Source organism: Erpetoichthys calabaricus, chromosome 4, assembly GCF_900747795.2.
Source record: "Erpetoichthys calabaricus chromosome 4, fErpCal1.3, whole genome shotgun sequence".
NCBI lineage: Eukaryota > Metazoa > Chordata > Cladistia > Polypteriformes > Polypteridae > Erpetoichthys > Erpetoichthys calabaricus.
The window spans coordinates 30,506,443-30,519,715 of NC_041397.2; the positions used below are offsets into that span (position 1 = coordinate 30,506,443).

A 13,273-nucleotide genomic window follows, 5' to 3' on the forward strand; every position below is an offset into this window, starting at 1 on the left:
GGACATCTTCCGATTTCGAAGGGTAATAAGCTTGATGTGTCTTTCATCTGCTGCACTGAGTTTCCTTGGCCGACCACTGCGTCTATGATCCTCAGCATTGCCCGTTTCTTTGTGCTTCTTCAAAAGAGCTTGAACTAAACATCTTGAAACCCCAGTCTGCTTTGAAATCTTTGTCTGGGAGAGACCTTGCTGATGCAGTATAACTACCTTGTGTCTTGTTGCTGTGCTCAATCTTGCCATGACATGAAACTGTCTTCCACAACCTCACCTTGGTAGCAGAGTTTGGCTGTTCCTCACCCAGTTTTAAGCCTCCTACACAGCTGTTTCTGTTTCAGTTGTGACATTGATGATCATTAGCACCTGTTTGGTATAATTGGTTGAACATACACCTGACTAGAATCCTACAAAATCCCTGACTTTGTGCAAGTGTACCTATAAGAATTGATGCTGGTTTGAAGGCAAAAGGTAGTAACACCAAATATTGATTTGATTTAGATATTTCTTTTGTTCGCTCACTTTGCATTTTGTAAATTAATAACAATAAACAATCATTATTTATATTTCTGAAAGCATTCTTTGTTTACAGCATTTTTTCAAACCTGCCTAAAACTTTTGCACAGTACTGTAGGTATTTATTTGTAATGGCCAGCACAGCCCTCCATCCGCAATACTCGATGAACTTGGGTCCATGAGCTAAAAGTCTAAAACTACCACCATGAAATGCACTATCAGACCTACTTGCCAATGGGAACTGTAATGCTCCATTAAATGTTGTGTGTGGGCACAGGGAGAAGATAATAATTCTTTGCATTTATAAAGCGCTTTTGTCACTACTCAAAGCGCTCAGCAATTGCAGGTTAAGGGCTTTGCTCAAGGGCCCAACAGAGCAGAGTCCCTACTGGCATTTACGGGATTTGAACCGGCAACCTTCTGATTGCCAGTGCAGATCCCTAGCCTCAGAGCCACCACAATGAGATCCACAATGAGCCAATACAATTAAAGAACAAGTTAGAATTTTTATTAATGAACCAAAGGAAAACATTTGGTGTGTCTCCTTTGTCATGTTTTATGTGCAGGTACCTTTGCTCTCTTTCAGCACCATTAAGCTTTTAATCCTAATTCTTCTAACTGGTGCTATAAGGCTATGCTATACCGGAAGTACAGCTCATGCTTTGTCATGTGCTATGGCTGGTGTCCTCATGTGTGGTCCTGGTGGGCTGCTGTGATGACAGGTTTATGTTGAAACCCGATTTCTTTATTCAAAGTCAATTACGCTTTTGTTCTGAGGTTTCTGGCTGTTAATTCCTTCTTTTAGTCTTAAACAGTTGCTTTTGCTCTTTTTAAATGGCTTCTTTGTTTTACTACACCAGCTGTCGATGTCTGCTTACTCCAGCAGCAACAGCACCTTGTCTCCTGAAATGTTTAACTTATTGGTTGGCCCAGTCTGTGTACATTTTGCACATACCCCCTTCATTCACACCCCCAAGTTTCTGTTTGGTTTTCTCGCTGGCTGTACTATTTTTCCTCTCCCACCACAAAGATCTTCATATTAGGCTAAGAACCATTTTTAAGGTGTGGAGGTTTATGCATGAGTGGGCCATGTAATGGACTGGTGTGTCTTTTACCCTGTGCTACCACGATAGTTTACTGCCAAAACGTACATACAGATTTTGGAGCAACATATGCTGTCCATCTTTAAGATGTCACCTCTTCCATGGATACCTATGCTTATTTCAGCCTGATAATCCAAAACCTCATTCTGCATGCGTTACAAAGGCGAGGGGCAGGTGCTCGACTGGTCTGCCTACATTCCTCACCTGTCCCTAACTGGGAGCGTGTGCTGAATTTTGAAATGCAAAATGTGACAACAAAGATCCAATACAGTTGCAAACCTCAAGACTTGCCTGAAATACTCGAGAAATTGGTGTTTTCATTACCTAAATATTTATTAAGTGCTGTTGAGAAGGAAAGGCAATGTTACACAATGTTAAATTCTTTGTCCAAACTTTTTTTAATGTTCAAATATCAAAATCAAAATAATTGTTTATTTTTGAAAAAACAAAAAAATTCATTAGATGCCACATCGAATAATGGGCTATTGTTTTCAGACCAAAGATTAATTTACTTATTACTGCTTTTGTTTTTATTTGCATTTTCCGTACCTTTCCATCATTTTCTGAATTGGAGCTGTACTAGTAGTCATATATGCATTTATATGCATCCAATGGCCACTTTATTGGACACATTTAGGAGGTACCCCATTTTCTCACAGGAAAAGCCCACATTATTCGAGACAAGCTGCCAGCAACATTCCTTAGGGAGTTTGGTCCATTATACAGTTGCAGCAGATATTTTGTCCACAAAGTTATGCTTTCAAGTTTCCCTTCCACTTCATTTCAAAGGTCCTTTGTTGGATTGATATTTGGGGGCTACACATACCTTTGGATGAAACAGAAGGTATTGTCATATGTTTGGGACCAGCTTGCGAAATAGTGCATATGAAAATGAGGAATACTTTGACTATAAAGGAATGGATGTTGGCAAACGGTGGCATTCAGATAATACCTGGCTGGTATTCTGAAGTCTTCCCCACAACCAGACTGTACCTTTTACGCAGTGCAAAGTGGATCCAAGGATTCATGCTTTTTACATAAAATTCAGGCCCAAATATCTGCATGTCACATTAGGAATTATAATTTTTAGACTGGTGGACATTTGCCTGATCTTTGTTGTCCCGTTTTGGTGACCACAAGCCCCTGTTGCCTCACCTTCATGTTCTTAGAGATGCCCTCCTGCACACCATTGCTGTAAAAAGTTATTAATTGAATATTTGTGGTCTTTCTATTAAGCTTTACCAAGTCATTAATAAACTGCTTTTGTTATCAGAGCAGCAACTCATCAGATTATTTTTTAGTTTATTGAGCCATTCTCTTTGAACTCTAGTGACTCCTGCGATGCCCCAGTTGTCTGGTACCAACAATTATACCACAGTAAAGGGCTCTGATATAAAGCATTCTATCAGTTCTAGTGTTTAAACAAACAACTAAAACAACTGGCCATGTTAAGATGCTGCACACATTGACTTGCAGCCACATAATTGGCTGTTTAGGGCAGGGGTGTCAAACTCAAATAATGAGTGGGCCAAAATTTAAAACTGAACAAAGCCGCGGGCCAAGGTTGAAAAAAATTACCTTTTAATAGGCACCCAAACAAGTTTTGCGTTGAAAATTGAACAAGCAAGGCTTATATAACTTTATAATGACATGCAAACCCGAGTTTCATGTTTAAATATAAAAATTGAATGCCTCTTTTCTATTTGCAGCCTTCTGAGGTAAATATCAAAATAAACTTTTTTCCACAGGCTAATAAATACATTTGAAAACAAAATAACAATAATGAATGAATCAAACATTCAAGCCTTGAAGTAGCAAGAGAAGAGTGCATGAATAAAATGTTTTTGCTCAGTTTGCTACACTGATTTGCTTTAACACTGAATATGGAACAAGCCATGCTTATAGCTTAACTTAACTTAATAGTGCAAAATCAACTGTCAAAGAACAAACGAAGAAACATCAATGGCATATTAAATAACATTTAAATAAAAAATGAATGCCTCTTTTCAATTTGCTAAATATCAACATTAACTTTTTCCACTGGCTAATACATAAATCAATCATTCAGGCCTTTTTACTGTTCAGTTTGCGACACACTGATCTAACATGGTGTGTTCAAGCCAGACACCTGGCATCTTTTCTTGGATGCTAGTTCATCAGTGTCGGGGCTCAGGCTTTGAGCTGAGGCAACCTTCATTATCGAACGAAGGTGTTCATCAGTGAGACGTGCTCTGTGAGATGTTTTCGTCATCTTCATTGAGGAGAAAAGTTGCTCACATAGGTAAGTGCTGCCGAACATGGAGAGCAATTGAGCAGCTTGGGTGCGGAGCTGAGGCATTGTGTCAGGGATGTGTTGTGGAAACTGTGCGGCGCCAACAGCATCATACTTTGACTTCAGCGTGTCATCACACTGGAGTTCAATCAGCTCCATTTGAATGTTAGTTGGTGCTTTTTCCACATCGACTGCGAAGGGATTACTAAGCAGTTCAAATCTCCATTTCTGACCATCAAAGTCGCCAAATCGTCGGTTAAACTCAGCGCCGAGTACACTGAGTTTTTCAGCAAACTGTGCGCACACGGCGGTAGAGATCTGCGTATTTATGGTTTGGCAACAGGGGAAATGGCCAAGGTTTCCTTGCAGCAGCTGATTCTCCCACAGGCAGAGTTTAGCTTTAAAAGCTTTCACTGACGAGTACATCTCGGTGATGATGCGGCCCCGCCCCTGTAGCTGCAGGTTCAGCGCATCAAGATGGCTTGCGATGTCAGACAGAAAGGCCAGCTCACACATAAACTTTTGCTCCTGGAGTTCTGCTGTGTCCTTCCCTTTGCTTTACAGAAACTGACATATTTCTTCACGCAGCTCGAAAAATCTGTTCAGTACTTTTCCGCGGCTTAACCATCTCACCTCTGTGTGATACGGCACGCCTGTGTGTTCCGAACCAAACTCTTCCAGAAAAGACTTAAACTCACGGTGATTCAGACCTTTGGCTCTTATAAAGTTAACAACTTGTGTTACTGTGGTCATAACATGTTCCATCTTTAGGGCTTTAGCACACAGTGACTCTTGATGTATAATGCAGTGATAAACCGATAGCTCACCTGCACAGTTCTCTTCCCGCATCTTTTCACGCATCCTGCCCACCAGACCATTCTTTTTACCACTCATCGCTGGCGCACCATCAGTGGTTAATCCCACGAGTTTATCCCACGGCAGGTTTATTTCAGTTACACATTTGCAAACCTCCTCAAAAATGTCCGTCCCTGTGGTTGTGCCATGCATGGATTTAAATCCCAAAAGCTCCTCCGTAACACACATTTTTGAGTCGACACCGCGGATGAAGACTGACAGCTGCGCAGTATCAGACGCGTCAGTGCTCTCGTCCACAGCGAGGGAAAAAGAAACAAAATCTTTCCCCTTTTCCATCAGCTGGTCATGCAGATTGGTGGCAAGATCACATATGCGCTCCGCTATTGTGTTCCTGCTCAGGCTTACGTTTGAAAAGGCCTGTTTTTTCTCTGGGCACACTTGGTCACAAACTTTCAGCATTATCTTTTTAATAAATTCTCCCTCATTAAAGGATCGGGTTGATTTGGCGATTTCTTCTGCCACGATATAACTCGCCTTTACAGCAGCCTCGTTTTGTGCTATGGCTTTTTTGAACATATTTTGTTGTGAAACCAACCCTCTCTTCATCTCCTCTACTTTCTGGCTCCTTTGAGTCGTGTCCAGGTCCTTGTACATGTCCTGATGTTTCGTTTCATAGTGTCGCCTAAGGTTGTACTCCTTAGGTACCGACACGTTGGCTCCACAAACGAGACAAACAGGTCTGTCTTTCAGATACGTAAACATATATTCTGTCTCCCACCTGTCCCGAAAAGTTCTGTTTTCTCCCTTCCTTTTTGTCATTTTTGGTATGGGTAAAACAGTGACACCTAGAGTTGTAGTATTGGGCCGCAGCACGTCTGGAAAGAACGCTGCTTGCTAGAAATCTACTGACACAAAGCTGGCGCGCCAAAACAACCGCAGAGCATTATGGGATTTGTAGTATTCGCAGTGAATGCGGTGTTACAGCAACACCGCCGCTGTATAATACCGGTGGGCCAGCTCTAATGTTAATTTGATATTGCCCCACGGGCCAAATGAAATTACACGGCGGGCCAAATTTGGCCCGCGGGCCAGAGTTTGACACCTGTGGTTTAGGGGAACAACTTAGTTTTTCTTAATGAACAGGCGTACATAATTAAATGGCTAATGGTTGTATATTCCCAGAAATGCAAAACCCTCAGGATGACCTTGAAATTGTACAGAGCAAAATGTTCTAACCATTAGAACTCTGATTTTATGTGGAGTTTTTCTTGGGGAAAATGCAAAATATAACTGATGGTGGTGAAGGACAAACAAAATGTGATTGCCTTTACTTTACTATTGGCACGTAGACTTATCTTGCTCAAATGGAAGAATCCTAGCCCACCTCTGTTAAGTCAGTGGGGAACTAATGTTGTATACTACTTGAAATTGGAAAAAATCAAATTCTCACTTAGAGGATCTATGCAAAACCTTTTTAAAACCTGGCAGGATCTGATCAATAACATTTTAGAATAAGCATTTAAATTGAGGAAGTGGATTCTCTTCCCTTATTTATTTATGTATTTACTTATTTTTCCTACTATTAAAGTTTTACTCTGTTGGAGTAGCCCTCTATCATGGGTGGGGTTGATTTGATTTGAACTTAGTTTTGTAAAATTTGACTCGCTTATATGGAATGTTATTGGCATTTAATAAATTCAATAAAATGTAAAATATATATACAGTACTGTATATAACTGATGGACTTAAATGTTTCAAAGAAATGTATACTGACATTTTACCTTTATTTCTTGTTTTTTATGTATTTAAGATATCTGTACTTTTGCTGTTTTAAGGGTAAAACCTTTGTGTATTGTGCAGATATATTTTTAAAACATATGTGTTTGCCTAAAGTAAAACTGATAAAGAGTATCAATGTAAAAATCCACTGGAAAAGACAATGTTTAAAAATTAGTTTGATATTTAAAACATTACCATTAGTAGGAAGGCTTTTTAATGAATTGAGACAACTGGCACTCCCATTAGCCATAAGTTTTGTGATCTCACGTTTTTGACTACCGTGTTGCAGGAGGTGAGAGCCCATTTTGGCAACAATAGTAATAATCTAAAGCAGACACGGCCCATCTCAAAGAACACTCCAGCACATGACCACACTTACTCATACCAGGACACTTCACAGCAATCAATAAAACTAATTGCATCCTTAAAGGTCAGGCCTGTCCAACTTTTCTGGCATGAACAGTGATTTTTTTTAAAAGCGAAAGCTGCCATTGGCTATTTCTATTTAGGCAACCATCACCCACAGGCACAAAAAAAGTTTTCTGTACTTCATATTTCAGAAGTTTACATTTACTTTTAAAAAGAGGCTGTGAACTCAATTCAGTTCATCAAGGCTTTGTAATATAGTGTCTACCATTACACGTTTCACTAATGAGGCAAGTCCTCCAGGTGCTTTTGGTCTTTGATTTGTTCAAATTCTTGTCAGTGAAGGAAGGCTCACAGCAATAAGTTGAGCCAAATGACAATATTTTAATTGCCGCTGCTCTGTGATTGCTGTGGATTTATGAAACTACAATGCTTAAAAGACTTTGGGGCAGCAGAATGCAGCTTTAGGAGGTTGTCATTTTAAAGACTGACATCTTCTGTTTCCACATCGGCACTACTGAGAATAGGCAGCTCACACTTTTGCCAGTTACTGTGTGTTCACCAGCTTAAACAAATGGTAAATGAGGCTCCAGCAGAAAAAAGTTGCAAAATCTCCCTTCATAAAAAGTGTCTCCTAAACACAAATGGCCAGAGCTGACTGTATGGATTTCCTTCAGTGGCCGAGGACCTTTGGTATCAGTGGAGGATTTCTGAATGTTTTCTGTCACTATGTGGTCTTACATGCAGTGGTATGCTGGGGCGGTAACAACAGTTCAGGAGATGCCAAAGTCATCAGGAGGATTGGCACTGCTCTGAACACTGGCCTGAGACCTTTAGAGTAAGCGGTACAGAAAAAGAAGGTGGCTATCATGAACAATGTCTTGTACCACCTGAATGACAGCTTTAGTTGATTTTAACAATATTAACAACTAGATGTCCCCTGTGAAGCAGTGAAAAAGGACAAACTTTAAAAGTCAATGAACAAACAGGTATCCCTAGCTACAGGTTGGGATGTACGCTTCAACACGTGGCAAGAGGTACAGCGACTTGAACAGAGGCTGGCGTGTGAGTGAGGAGGGCCCGCCTGGCTCCCTACTCCTGAGGTCCCGCTTTTCCATCCCCCTCCTCTTACCCCGCAGCATGTCTCTCAGATTTGCGCAAATATCCTCACAGGTGGCGCAGTGGTAGTGCTGCTGCTTTGCAGTAAGGAGACTGTGGAAAATTGTGGGTTCGCTTCCCGGTTCCTCCCTGTGTGGATAGCGCTTTGAGTACTGAGAAAAGCGCTATATAAATGTAATGAATTATTATTATTATTATTAAATCGCTCCTGCATGTGAACTATGATTCTTAAGGTGATGAGAGAAGTCACAAAATCAACCAGAATGTTCAAGCAAATTATAGAAAAAAACCCAATCTAAATCCGTTAATTAGTTCTCCGTAAAAAGCAGACAGACATACAAACAGACAGACGTTAGATTTTATATATATATATATATATATATATATATATATATATATATAGAGAGAGAGAGAGATTTATTGAGTTCTTCTAGTGCTTCATCTTGTGTGTCTACTGTGAAATTTTGGTGTGTTAGCTGCTGTAACACTGCTATTTACTCCTAGGACCAATAAAGTCATGTATCTGTCAAGAATATACTTGAAACGAATAAGATAAATACATAAGTAAGTTCATAAAGAACAAAGAGCTCAGCATACTGTTCTGTCATTGTTGAGGCTCATGGTCTTGGGTGGCTTATTGTAGATGAAGTAGTTCTTTATTGCAAGGGGATCCCCCTTTAGAGAACTGTTGCCAAATGCTATCTGTTGATTGGGGGGTTCCCCCATAGAGAATCATGGCCAACTGTCGTCCATTTCAGCCATACAAATGGTGACCCATCGCAAGGCTTTCCTTAAACTGTTTGCAACCCTTTCTCCACCACTACAATTGTAATTCACATCTCAGCAAGGCCCAATTATAGACATCTCATGACCCAACGTTTAAGAAACACTGATTCAGAGGATCATTTGTAATCTGGTAGATCACTGGACATCAATCTGTGGCAATTTGAGGCTATATGAATGATCAATGGGTGGCACGGTGGCACAGTGTTAGCACTGCTGCCTCGCAGTAAGGAGACCAGGGTTCGCTTCCTGGGTCCTCCCTGCGTGGAGTTTGCATGTTCTCCCCGTGTCTGCGTGGGTTTCCTCCGGGTGCTACGGTTTCCTCCCACAGTCCAAAGACATGCAAGTTAGGTGCATTGGCGATCCTAAATTGTCCCTAGTGTGTGCTTGGTGTGTGGGTGCGTGTGTGTGTGTGTGCACGCCCTGCCCAGGGATTTGTTCCTGCCTTGCGCCCTGTGCTGGCTGGGATTGGCTCCAGCAGACCCCCGTGACCCTGTGTTAGGATATAGCGGGTTGGACAATGACTGACTGAATGATCAATGATGTTTAATGTTTCTGAAGATGAAGCTCTTGTTGGGGATATCTAGACTCTGGTATATCTAGAATCTGTGCGTTACTTATTGCGAACTTATTGCATGTTTCTAAGAGAACATGGCTGTGAGATGTTTTTCAGCAATGGAACCAACAGAGCTAATACACACAGTGACAAGGATTATGGAGATTTCTGTGTGCCTGAGTGGTGCTGATCATCAGATAGTATTACTGACTGGCTTATAATTTTTTCTGTTTTACTGGCTTGTGTTAAGCATCTATGGCTGATGCACATTAGCTGTGCTTTTTATATACAAGGAAATGCTGTTTCACTTTACTAACTTTTATGTATTTGCTCAGCAGACCCTTTTTATAAGGAAATGACATTTTATTGACAGAATGGTCTTTTGTGAATGGTTGCATAGTACCGTTCCACATTGCTGCTTTCCCAGACTGCTTCATTAGTTCCTATTTTATCAGACATGCAAAATTATGTAGGAAATTTCCTAATAACTAAGCTATAAATGAAACACTAGGCAGTTGCTGATCCAGGCAGATAAATGCAAAATTTTATGCAAAATTGTACTGTCCTGTCACATATAAAACATTTGATTTTTGACATTGCACCTATGCCAAAATGTAGCTATTGAATATGCTATGCTTTTCTTTCTAATCCAAAATCTAATATACTGCATGTTGATTTCACATTTATGTAGTAAAATGCAAGAAGTACTGAAAATCAATTATAGGGTACTGGAAACTAAGCTTCAAACCTGAGCAACACATTCAAAGACTGACTACAATTCTCAAACAAACACAAGCAAAACATGTGATAACTAACTCCCTTAAAAATAAAACCTGATGTGAAAATAAAACATCTAGTTGGATTTAATGATTAAGCTTATATGTGCCACAGAAGCAGCAGATAATTGTCAGTCAGTCAGTAGTCTGGCTAGCTGACAATGTGGGTATTATGTGGTGCATATTTGGGCACATTCATTTTCCCAATGAACTCATAGCAGGTTGTGACCTTCAGGTTGGAGGATGGTGGTTTAGCTTGTGAAGGAAAAGCGCAGTACTCAATGAAAGCATACCTTGTGTGAAAGGGGCACCACTGCAATAGAAGCTTCAAGGTGTCTTGCTGTGATCATTTTCTAGTAGGCCAACAAGTAACTATTCTTCATTTCATATATTGCTTTTCACAGAGTTATGTCATCACAGAGTACTTGTAAAACTAAAGATTTGCGACTTTGGTGATTTCAAGCTGTTAAGAAATATATGCTGCTACTCAAAAAAATGTGTTTAAAAAATAAATGTCAACAATCAGGCGAGCCCTAAAATACTTAAAGGGCATGTGTCCACAGCCAATAAGAATGCAGAAATGTGAATTATGGTGCTAGTTATTTAAATAGTTTTAAGAAGTTAAAATCACCCGAAGTGTTAAATTTTCACAAACTTGCATATAATAAATACAGTATGCTCACAGCTGGAAGGTTAGGGTTACGTTATAGTTTGCCTACGAAATTAGAATTTATTTGTAGTAATATTAAAATATGATAATATATTAAAGTATAATTATAATGTACGTTTTTTAAAAGGAATTATAAAATAATGCTAGACAACTGACATACACTGTTTTTGCACAGATTCTAGTTTTTCCTTTGTTTCTTATAAAGCTGACATACATTCTAAGCATCAGTGAAATGTGCCGTCATCTTTTGATTTTGAGAAATTCTTTTGCGACTGACAGGTCGTAGTCTTTTATTCATCAAAGATACTCTCATTATCCAGAGTACCAGCATGTAATCGCAGTACACTAGGAAGGCACTGAATCCTAAGTTTGAAGACTGTCATCATACGAAGATGCCTGATGTATGTGCCACTTCACTAAATCTCCGTAAAATTATTCTTTTTAAAATGTAATTGTGTTCAATAAAGTGTAAAATCAGATCAAGTCAAGTGCACATAGACTGAATGATTCAAACATTTCAGCTTCTCAGAAAATAGAACTTTTGAGTTAATATTGACCCATCCAAATGCCCTGGCTTTGAGGTTTAGTACTTAAGTTCAAACAGTAGGGCAGGGCTTCATTTATCTATGCACGGTAACAAACTTTCTGTTTCTCTTTCACAAACTTCTAGCTTAGGTACAATACACAGCTGAAATTGGCTCCTTGTGACTAAAAAAACTACATTAAATGGCTTCAGTAAATGGATGGGCAGATGGATTTGTATTTGAGGGTACGATCAGTTTTTTTCAGAAAGCAGTCAATCTGTATATGACAAACATGTAGTGTATCACATCTGGCAACACCTCCACTAAAACATATGTAATTTTATTAGGAATTAACATTGTGTGTGTATCTAGTACAATGCTGCAAGTACTTAAAATATGGATTGACACAGTAAATTAAGAATCTACTGATTTAACATGGAAAATGCATGGTGATGCCAGGCTCTAAGTACAGAGTGAACGATTTTCTGCTCTGCTTGTACAGCCTGGTTAGACAGAAAAAGTGATTATTTCTTCATATTAATAAAGAGTGTGCAGGATGTCGTTGGTGCCAATGTAAAAAATACAACACAGAAGAGTTAACCCTTATAACGTCTTTGGGTCAAATTTTACCCGTTTTTGTGTTTGAAATCTAAATTTAATCAGTTCAGAATAATACGTTGTAAGTTTTCCTACATTTCCCTGAATTAATAAATAGTTTAAAAAGTTAAACATCTCCTTATTTGCACAGCTTCTCAAAAATATTTTACCTTGTCATGAGTCAATTATAAACCACTATTGACTCTAATGAATTTTCCACTTCATTTAGGTTAGTTTACTCACAAATCATAAAAATCACTTAAATGCTGTCTTTTCTGCTCATAGATGTTAAGAATTTTAAGAGAGACTGTGCAAAAAGCAAAAAGGTTTCAGATATCATATTTTTGTACAGCTGAACACTGCAGTGTCCTCTGGATACATTTTGACAATCACGCATGAATATACTGTAATTCTATCTATCTATCTATCTATCTATCTATCTATCTATCTATCTATCTATCTATCTATGGTTTTACTCTATTTTTAGTGGATTTTACACACTGTTTTTATCAGATGTTAAGAAAGAATATTATAAACATTCTAATATTTTGGATCACTTCTGTTACAGGTTAAGATGGTCAGTCAATAACAAAATATGTTTTAACAAAATTCTGACACTCAAGGCACATAAAAAGTTGTCAGAATTGGGTCAACAATGCCCAGTAAGGAACAGCATTGGGTCAGTTCTTGAAGAAACTGACGGTTAAGAAGTACATACAGCACTGATACTGGCATATGGGTTACTGTGAAGATCTAAAGAGTGCACACATATCTAGTGTTGCTGCCCCACAGCTTCAGAGTCCATCCATCCATCCATCCATTTTCCAACCCGCTGAATCCGAACACAGGGTCACAGGGGTCTGCTGGAGCCAATCCCAGCCAACACAGGGCACAAGGCAGGGAACCAATCCTGGGCAGGGTGCCAACCCACTGCAGAGCTTCAGAGTCCCGTGTTTAAATTCCACTGCCTAAGTGAAATATGCGTGTTCTTCCTGTATGTGTATAGGTTTGCTTCCAGTTGATCTGATTTTACTCACCCATCTCAAAAATGTGCTGGCTCAGTTAATATACGTTTCTGAATTGGTCTTGTGTGAGTGTGCTCTGAAGTGTTACTTGTACTACATCCAGGGCTGGTTCCTGAATTCTGCCCAAAACTACTGAAAAAGGCAACAGCTCCACACAACCTTGAATATGATTAAGCAGGAATGTAATATCACATGACAGTCATGACTTACCTTTGATCATGTGACAGATCCATTGCTCTGATACCTGCATCACATCCAGGATAAATATACAGTTGCTTAAAGTCACAAGCTTGCCATACTTCAACAACTCCATTGTCACCCCCTGTTACAAGGTTCTGTCCATCGCTACTTAAAAGTATAGCCTGATTTAAAAAAAA

The 13,273-nt window shown here is 39.4% G+C and overlaps 1 protein-coding gene across 26 annotated transcripts in view; it reads right to left on the reverse strand.

Moving 5' to 3' along the window:
- nbeaa (neurobeachin a) overlaps positions 1-13,273 on the reverse strand; it is a 925,612-nt gene that overhangs the window by 7,370 nt on the left and 904,969 nt on the right. For all 26 annotated transcript variants that reach the window (XM_051927338.1, XM_051927337.1, XM_051927335.1 and 23 more), the window contains one exon: positions 13,107-13,258. In XM_051927338.1, the coding sequence (XP_051783298.1) occupies positions 13,107-13,258 (152 nt within the window). The remainder of the gene's footprint in view (positions 1-13,106; positions 13,259-13,273) is intronic.